The sequence below is a fragment of the Chenopodium album genome, chromosome 24, assembly GCF_948465745.1.
Source record: "Chenopodium album chromosome 24, dcCheAlbu1.1, whole genome shotgun sequence".
In the NCBI taxonomy this organism is placed as follows: Eukaryota; Viridiplantae; Streptophyta; class Magnoliopsida; order Caryophyllales; family Amaranthaceae; genus Chenopodium; species Chenopodium album.
The window spans coordinates 55,008-65,113 of record NC_137857.1 but is presented as its reverse complement, the minus strand read 5'-3'; the positions used below and the strand labels follow the sequence as shown (position 1 = coordinate 65,113).

General features: G+C 34.7%; 1 protein-coding gene across 1 annotated transcript; it reads right to left on the bottom strand.

Moving 5' to 3' along the window:
* Positions 1–5,327: 5,327 nt before the first annotated feature.
* Positions 5,328–9,253, bottom strand: LOC145610077 (putative alpha,alpha-trehalose-phosphate synthase [UDP-forming] 9). The gene is made up of 3 exons (XM_081665338.1): positions 6,847–9,253; positions 6,477–6,750; positions 5,328–6,044 (listed from the first exon to the last, which is right to left on the bottom strand). The coding sequence occupies exons 1-3, from the start codon at positions 8,826–8,828 to the stop codon at positions 5,613–5,615; spliced, it is 2,688 nt and encodes an 895-aa protein (XP_081521464.1). The 5' UTR covers positions 8,829–9,253; the 3' UTR covers positions 5,328–5,612.
* Between the last annotated feature and the right edge of the window lie 853 nt (positions 9,254–10,106).

Here is a 10,106-nt window from a genome sequence, read left to right as displayed (position 1 = left end):
GAGTACAATGAAAAGGACACGTACTTGAATAACATAACCCATATTTGAGCCAAAAGTTTCTAGACTCTCATCACCTGAATCTGACTCAAGCTAAATAAACTTAAGGCCTGTTCACATTTACTGAGCTGAACTGAACTGAATTGATTGGAGCTGAACTGAACTGAACTGATCGGAGCTGAACTGAACTAAACTGAACTGAATTGAGCTGAAATGAATATTTTATGTGAGAGGGAAATTAAGAGTTGAACTGAACTGAACTGATTGGAGATGAACTGAACTGAATTGAACTGATTGGAGCTGAACTGAACTGAACTGAACTGAACTGAATTAAGTAAATGTGAACAGGCCCTTAATCCAAACGAATCATATGTCACCCCATAAGACTAAAAAATTTCAGTTGGTTACATGACATTGACAATTCTTACAATTTAACCCTTTTTAGATGACAATACAATTATTTTATGTTAGTGAAGTACAATTGCTTTTTGACACGGCATTTTCACTATATTAACATACTACCTCCGTTACATATTATTTGCAACGATTAGACATTTTTCCTCTCTACTTTATGTCAAATCGTTGTAAATAATATGTAACGGAGGTAGTATAAGTATTGATAAAATGATAAATTAACATGGCGTGATAATATGTAGAGGTGATCAATGGGCGGGCCGGGCCGAAGGCAAAAAAATTTGCCCATTTCTCGGGCCAGGCCGGTTAGGGCCAAGCTTCGGACCGAAAAACATGTGCTCAAACTAGTCGGGCCATGCGGGCTTTTCGGGCCAATTTCAGGCCAGGCCAAAAAAATCAACTAAAAATGCATAAAATCTATTTCCCAAACCCGCCCAAAAATTTTTAAAAATCGGGTCGGGCCGGAAAAAACTGCCCAAAACCCGCCTTCTTAATGAGCACCCTAGGGCGTTAGATAACTAAATTATTACTTAGGACCTGTTCTCATTGACTGAAATGAGTTGAACTGAATAGAAATGAACTTATTAGAGTTGAACAGACTGAACTGAACTAAACTGAAATGAATATTTTATAAGAGAAGGAAATTAGGAGCTGAGCTGAGCTGAACTTATCAAAGCTGAATTGAACTGAAAATAATCGTATGAAATCAGGCCCTTAGGACCTGTTCACATTTACTGAACTGATTTGAGCTGATCTGAAATGAACTGATTGGAGCTGGACTGGACAGAACTGAACTGAACTGAAATTAAGCTGAAGTGAACAAGCCCTTAAATATTACTAGTAAGTTAGGAATGCATGAAAAAATTCCGTATCAATTAGTGTAATTAATGTTACGTTTACTTTTTTTTTTCGAGGGAATGTTTTAACTTTGATATTTTCACTTTTAATTATTTTATCTAACGTTCCGTGAGCGCTCATTAGCTTTTGTCATTTACAATTTATTTGCTTCTAATGTTGCTTTAAATGTTGTAAACATGTTTGACTGATCCTAATCAATTACTTTTGTTGGCGGTTATATTTTGTGGTGCCTCACATATGATGGTGAAATTGACTACTCCATATTAGTTTCATTTATAAAAGGCAAAAGCTAACGAACATCCCGAGGGCATTGAATAAGCTAGTAGAAAGATTAAATTAAAATTAACATTAATTACACTTATCGACGCGTGATTTTGTCGCTTTTCCAAATTAATACTACTTTAATTAATATTTTAAATGTTAATCCAATGCCACGGGGACGTTCGTTAGCAAGATCCTTTATAAAATACGAAATAATAGACTTACGTTGCAAATTTTCCATTTCACATCACTTGTATTTTGGATTAATATGTTCTATCTACCAATAAGAAAAAGTTTGAAATTCATATAGCTCCATTGTAGCTTTCATTAGGGTGCTCTTTCTCATGAAATTAATGCTGGTTGTTCATTCATCTTAGATAAAACATTATAGCAATCCACAAAAAACTCCGATCATCTTCAATGGTGAGATTTGAGGGAGTTTTTTTTAGGAGAGAGATAGTATTTTTTACAAAGGATTCCAATAAGTTGGTATCAAAACTTAGCAACTCCAAAAGAAAGTTGCTAAGTTTAAATCTCAACTTCAAGTCTCATTTGACCAAAAGTGTAGGCCGTTATCATATTATATTTTTTATTGATATGAACTTGAGTTACTCCGTATAAAAAAATACATGTAGTCGTAGCTAAATGACCTAAAATAGTTTGCTTAGTTTTGTACCCTAACCTCGTATACACCCACAAGTTTCCTCTAGGTTTTCTCCTTGGGAGGGTTTTTTTTGTTCCCTCTAAGGTTTCTTCCCTGGGAGAGTTTTTCTAGCCTCCATTGCTAGATTTTTCTTCTTTTTTTGAAGGTTTTTCTTCAATCTTCTCCTTCTCTCTCTTTCTCTTCCATCTCTTTTCTTCTGATCTCAATTGTAAATTTTTGTAGGGGGCTTCCATCGGTATTTTTACCTGTGGTAAGCCCCAAAAAAACTTTTTAATTGCTTTCAATAAAAGATCACATCTTTATGATGGAGTTTGATCTACTATTAAGTTTTATTTGTTTGGTTTGTCAAAGTTTGAAATTTAGGGTTTCACAATCTCCAAAAGTGTCTAAAAGGCCATATGAGTTTTTTCACCCAAACAACTATTCATATGTGGATCTCAAGCCGAATTAGTGCTAACTCACAGCTTGTATTGCTTCAGATGAAGATTTTTATAAAGGCGATCGTTGATCAAATTTGCGATGTAACTAGTTCTAAGGTGAATTGTATTTGTATTGGAATTTTAGATTTCCTCGGAATTGTTTGTAAGTGCCGTTTGGCTATCTTTCATTAATGAAATCCTTTCTTTTCTTGTCAAAAAAAAAAAAAAGACCTAAAATAAAACTAAACTGATATATATTGTGATTTACCCGATCTTAAATTTTGGAGTACAATGAAAAGGACACGTACTTGAATAACATAACCCATATTTGAGCCAAAAGTTTCTAGACTCTCATCACCTGAATCTGACTCAAGCTAAATAAACTTAAGGCCTGTTCACATTTACTGAGCTGAACTGAACTGAATTGATTGGAGCTGAACTGAACTGAACTGATCGGAGCTGAACTGAACTAAACTGAACTGAATTGAGCTGAAATGAATATTTTATGTGAGAGGGAAATTAAGAGTTGAACTGAACTGAACTGATTGGAGATGAACTGAACTGAATTGAACTGATTGGAGCTGAACTGAACTGAACTGAACTGAACTGAATTAAGTAAATGTGAACAGGCCCTTAATCCAAACGAATCATATGTCACCCCATAAGACTAAAAAATTTCAGTTGGTTACATGACATTGACAATTCTTACAATTTAACCCTTTTTAGATGACAATACAATTATTTTATGTTAGTGAAGTACAATTGCTTTTTGACACGGCATTTTCACTATATTAACATACTACCTCCGTTACATATTATTTGCAACGATTAGACATTTTTCCTCTCTACTTTATGTCAAATCGTTGTAAATAATATGTAACGGAGGTAGTATAAGTATTGATAAAATGATAAATTAACATGGCGTGATAATATGTAGAGGTGATCAATGGGCGGGCCGGGCCGAAGGCAAAAAAATTTGCCCATTTCTCGGGCCAGGCCGGTTAGGGCCAAGCTTCGGATCGAAAAACATGTGCTCAAACTAGTCGGGCCATGCGGGCTTTTCGGGCCAATTTCAGGCCAGGCCAAAAAAATCAACTAAAAATGCATAAAATCTATTTCCCAAACCCGCCCAAAAATTTTTAAAAATCGGGTCGGGCCGGAAAAAACTGCCCAAAACCCGCCTTCTTAATGAGCACCCTAGGGCGTTAGATAACTAAATTATTACTTAGGACCTGTTCTCATTGACTGAAATGAGTTGAACTGAATAGAAATGAACTTATTAGAGTTGAACAGACTGAACTGAACTAAACTGAAATGAATATTTTATAAGAGAAGGAAATTAGGAGCTGAGCTGAGCTGAACTTATCAAAGCTGAATTGAACTGAAAATAATCGTATGAAATCAGGCCCTTAGGACCTGTTCACATTTACTGAACTGATTTGAGCTGATCTGAAATGAACTGATTGGAGCTGGACTGGACAGAACTGAACTGAACTGAAATTAAGCTGAAGTGAACAAGCCCTTAAATATTACTAGTAAGTTAGGAATGCATGAAAAAATTCCGTATCAATTAGTGTAATTAATGTTACGTTTACTTTTTTTTTTCGAGGGAATGTTTTAACTTTGATATTTTCACTTTTAATTATTTTATCTAACGTTCCGTGAGCGCTCATTAGCTTTTGTCATTTACAATTTATTTGCTTCTAATGTTGCTTTAAATGTTGTAAACATGTTTGACTGATCCTAATCAATTACTTTTGTTGGCGGTTATATTTTGTGGTGCCTCACATATGATGGTGAAACTGACTACTCCATATTAGTTTCATTTATAAAAGGCAAAAGCTAACGAACATCCCGAGGGCATTGAATAAGCTAGTAGAAAGATTAAATTAAAATTAACATTAATTACACTTATCGACGCGTGATTTTGTCGCTTTTCCAAATTAATACTACTTTAATTAATATTTTAAATGTTAATCCAATGCCACGGAGACGTTCGTTAGCAAGATCCTTTATAAAATACGAAATAATAGACTTACGTTTCAAATTTTCCATTTCACATCACTTGTATTTTGGATTAATATGTTCTATCTACCAATAAGAAAAAGTTTGAAATTCATATAGCTCCATTGTAGCTTTCATTAGGGTGCTCTTTCTCATGAAATTAATGCTGGTTGTTCATTCATCTTAGATAAAACATTATAGCAATCCACAAAAAACTCCGATCATCTTCAATGGTGAGATTTGAGGGAGTTTTTTTTAGGAGAGAGATAGTATTTTTTACAAAGGATTCCAATAAGTTGGTATCAAAACTTAGCAACTCCAAAAGAAAGTTGCTAAGTTTAAATCTCAACTTCAAGTCTCATTTGACCAAAAGTGTAGGCCCTTATCATATTATAATATATTTTGCAAATTATTGAAGTTTTAATTTTATTTTTTTTCTATAAATTTTATAATATGATTTGATGGGCTATACATTAAAAGTGACATTAATATACTTTAGAAAGTCTTACTATTGGAAAATTAGGCTTCACATGAGTTGCTAAGTTGAGAAGTGGATTAGGTATCACCATTAAAGGTAAAAACAACTCATTTTGTATTTCAGTACTTAAAGTTGAGTCTCACTATTGGAGATGGTCTAAACCAGAAACTGATGAATTGAAACACCAAATTCAAATGAACAAATTTAAAGAATTGATAGCTTGAAAAAGTAGTTGAACAAATAAGCTGTTTTAAAATCGAAACACCAAACCCCAAGTTGCAAGCATAGAAAATGCAAGCAGCTAGACATTATAGCGAAACAACTACAATTAAAAAGAATTGATAGCTTGTAATACTGTCTTACGCCTAAGAAGATGGTATCAGCTATTCTGCAAAACGGAACCTATGCACTTGTATCTCCTAAAAATTATGTCCTAGATACTTGAACAAAAATCATATACTTTGCTGTACAGAATTCGTTTCTGCCCCTACCCATTCTCTTAATCTGTCTGTAAATTCTAATCTAGAACTTTGCTATCATCAGTAGCAATTTGAGCATCAGAAGACTTTGGTTGCTGCACTGCAGATGCATCAGCAGGCTCTGGTTGCTGCACAGCAGATGCATCAGCAGGCTCTGGTTGCTGCACTGTAGATGCATCAGCAGCCTTTGGTTGTGGCACTGCAGATGCACCAGCAAGACCCTCAATCAAGGTGATGACTTCAGAACTATCATCGAGGTAGTATTTTGCCATGCTTGGTTTCTGACCAACTGTGCAGGCATACACTTCAGGGATTGGTGGCAATGACGAGTTTGTGGCTGCATGACTGATACCCTCAAACATATCTTCGTCAGAACGGTCATCTCCTATGCACAGGACAAAATCTGTCGGTTTACCCATATCATTCATAGTTGTGATGAGTTTTTCCACCGCGACACCTTTGCTCACACCCTTCCATTAAAATTCAAAACATTCAATCAAATTCAGAGTAAACAACAGCATATTCAAATTTGCAAACACACCATATCACATTTGATAATGAACAAAATTTAGAGCAATGAAAACCTTGACAATGGAAATATATTATACTACTATACAAAACTGAATTTAGAGCAAAGCTGAAAGAGTAAAATCGTCATTTTGACCAAATTCTGTCACACTAAGAGTTGACCAAGGAACTAAATGAAATAATTTATGGAAAAAACAAAGTTGACATAATTATATACAGTAGCTTTAATAAATCAATCATGACAGCAAATGTTTGGTCACATCCAGATATTCCCATTTGCTCATAAATTCATACACCAAGGCAAATGCTTCTAGATAATTAATAGTACTAGCCAAATGAAGAGAAATTTCAGCACATATATTTAAGTATGTTACCTGTGGTTTCACTTCGACTATATGCTTGCCACGTTTTACAACGACGGGTTCATTGGCCAGCACATTTTCCAAATGATCAAGCAATTCCTTGGACTGACATTCTCCAAAATCATGGTCAGAGTCCAGGTAATGCCACACCAATGCGCTTTCCTTATACTCTATGGAAGAACCATCGGTTGCTTCTGCATAAAGCTCCATTATTGGTCCTACAACTTTCTTCCACTCAAAATTTGTTCCCAAGATACTTGACTCCCATTCCGAGTGCTGACTCCACCTACACACAAAAGGAGTGAATGCCTTCCCAAATCAATTTAATCACATACGAAACAGCAACAACGTGAATAAGAAATAGTTTCTATATGTAATTTACCTGGTAAAATATCCATGCTCTGCTGAAATCCCAAGCTTTTCACAGGCAGAAAACCACTTGCTGAGAGTCTCTCTGCTTCTTCCACTTACAATGAAGACGGCATTTTTCGGATCATTGCATAAACTATTTAAAAGGGACAGAACTTCAGTAGTAGGTGCCATATTAACAGATGTCTGTGGAATCATAGTTCCATCATAGTCCAGCAAGATCAGCCTACTGTTTGAGTTTGCATATGTAGCTCTAATGTGATCGACCGTGAGCTTCCTAAAGTCAGGAGGCAGGGCAATAAGCCTGAAATTCAAACCAAAGCCAACACCCCAACACCTCATGGAAAAGGGATCACCACAAGCTCTCACAAGATCTTGGTCGAAACTCTTAGCCCAATAAGCAATATCATGAGAACTAATATACTTGTAATGTTTTTCGTGCCTCAGCTGTTTCTCCTTCTCTGTCAAACTAATTGCCAGAAGCATTGCCTCAGCTACTTCCTCCACATTCCATGGATTGACCCTTATTGCTCCACTAAGAGATGGCGAGCATCCAACAAACTCTGAGACAATGATGACACTCTCCTTGAGCACAGAAGAGTCAACCCCCAAAGCAGCATCTAATGCAGGACTACCTTGGCGAGAAACAGTGTATTTGTAAGGCACAAGATTCATCCCATCCCTCACCGCATTCAGCAAGCAACAGTCAGATATCGCATAGTATGCAACCTTCTCTAGGGTCGAAACAGAGTCATGGATAAAAACAATCGGATCATACCCCGGTGTGCCATACATGTCATTAACCTCATTGGCAATCTGATGGGTCTCATTTACAACTTCTTGCACATCATTCCCTCGGCTCCTTGCTGGGTTAGCTATCTGAACAAGAACCAATTGCCCCCTCAACTTCGGCTGCGAATTCAAAAGATGTCTGATAGCCATAAACTTGAAACTAATACCTTTCAAAACATCCATATCATCAACACCCACAATCACTTTCTTCCCTTCAAATTTCTCCTTCAACTCCTTAATCCTCTTAGCAGTTTCATCCAATGACATCAAAGATTGCAGCTGTCCCATATGAACTCCAACAGGCAAAATCTTAATACTAACAGTTCTCCCAGAGTATTCCACCCCTAAATACCCTCGTTTCGACCTATAATCCAACCCCATCATCCTACTACAACATGACAGAAAATGCCTTGCATAATCAAATGTCTGAAACCCCACAAGATCAGCATTCAATAAACCCCTCAAAATCTCTTCTCTAACAGGTATAACCCTAAAAATTTCAGATGATGGAAATGGACTATGCAAGAAAAACCCAAGTTTAACCCTAAAAACCCTTCTCCTCAATAAGGTAGGCACCACCATAAGATGATAATCATGCACCCACACAAAATCCTCACCATTTCTATACCTAAAAACCTCAATTATCTTGCGAGCAAAAACCATATTAGCACTAACATAAGCACGCCAATTAGATTGATCATAAGCAGCACCATGATTAGATGTAAGTGGCAATTTATAATGAAATAAAGGCCATAAGTAGTGCTTACAGAATCCATGGTAAAACTTGTTCTGAATTTCTGGTGAAAGAAACACTGGCAAACAATTGAAATTCTCCAGCAAATATTGGGAAACCTCTTCTTGTTCTTTAACATCAAGAATCTCAACTTTCAAACACCCAACATAAACAACATCAATTTTGGGGTTTAACCCATCTTTTAGCTGCAAAATAAGGGCATCTTCATCAAATTCAAATCTCCATTTCTTGCAAATACCCTCATCATCTTTGAAGCTTTTCAATGGAAGTTGGTTTGCAGCAATGATTAATCTCTGGTCAATCGCACGGGGTGATGAGGCCGTGTGATCAAATTCTGGAATGATCCCTGGTTTTGTCATTACTGACGGAATTCTTCCCACCTTTTCGTCTAACTCCGGTGACATTTCATCCAAACAATTAAGGAGATTTTTGCACGGTCGTTCAAGCATGTTCTTGAATATTTCTTATTTTCTGGATTTTTTGATTGAATTTTTTCTTAAATCTTCAACAATGGCGGAAATCAAACAAGACCCAGAAAAGAGAAGGATGAGAATTTTAATGGGTATTATTTATTTCTTGGGAATTTTAATCGGTGGGTGTTGTAGATTAGGATGAGAGCAATGAACTTCATGTGGGTATTATATATAAAACTTTATAGTAAAAATTTTGTAGTGTGAAAATTCGGAAAAATTGGGAGCTATTAAAGGAAAGAATTATAGGATAAGGAAGAAAGAAATATTTGAATGATTTAATTCCTTGTTTTTTTTTTTTTTAGAAGGCATTTAATTCCTTGTTTAAAATGAATCAAAGAGGATTAATTTCTTTGTTCAAATAAAAAGGAAGAAATATATTTATATGGAAAGAGATTATGTGGATGATGATGATGTAATGTGCTTTATTTTTGGGGATTTTTGACAATATTTGGGATAAGAACGAAAGACCGACTTTGGTATCTAAAGGATTAACGATTACGTGATCTTTTCTTTTTTTATTTTTTTTTATTTTTTTTTTTGAATAATTTTTTATTTTATTTTTCATTTTGGGCAAATTTTTGTAAAAGACGGTCTGACAAGGATTATTTCGTAAAAAGTCTCTAAAGCAATTTTGTTAAGAGAAAATTACTCCATAGTTCCGTCCAAATAAATAAATCACTCCTTACTAAAAATTAATTTTCCACTTTTTTCCCTCAATTTATTTTTAAAGAAAAAATTGATGAGGCTATATGTGAGAAATATTTTAAAAAGTAAAAAAAAAAAAAAAAAATTACTCTATATATATATATTTTTTTTTTGACAAAAAATTACTCTATATAAAAGACTAGTTATTATTATCTTCATAAAAAAAAAATTTAAAAAAAAATAATCTCGGTAACTTTTTAAAAACTTGTACTTATGAACAAGTTAATAAAACTTAAAAATTCTTTAGTCTTTCGTAATAATAATAGTACTTCTAGAGTTGTAGTGTCGATAAGAATAAGTGATAAACTATTCAAAAAAGAATAAGTGATAAACTGATACGGAGTAATAGATGATGTGTAACGTAAATTATCTAGTCAAGGAGATCAATTCTAATATGCTACATACTTCCTCCGTTTTTTTTTTTTTTTTTTTTTTTTTTTTTAGTTGCAACACTTTGACTTTTACACTACTCATGTGTTTCACTTTGACTAGCTTTAACAATTTATACCTAAAGAAAAATATAGTCATGTGGAATTTTATTAGATTCGT

What these genes read in the sequence shown, in the direction of transcription:
- LOC145610077 (XM_081665338.1), bottom strand. Translation starts at nt 8,828, where the DNA reads ATGCTTGAACGACCGTGCAAAAATCTCCTTAATTGTTTGGATGAAATG. An exon ending in GAGCATGGATATTTTACCAG is followed by an intron (nt 6,751 to 6,846) that starts GTAAATTACATA and finishes TTTTGTGTGTAG; the next exon opens with GTGGAGTCAGCACTCGGAAT. An exon ending in TAGTCGAAGTGAAACCACAG is followed by an intron (nt 6,045 to 6,476) that starts GTAACATACTTA and finishes TTTTAATGGAAG; the next exon opens with GGTGTGAGCAAAGGTGTCGC.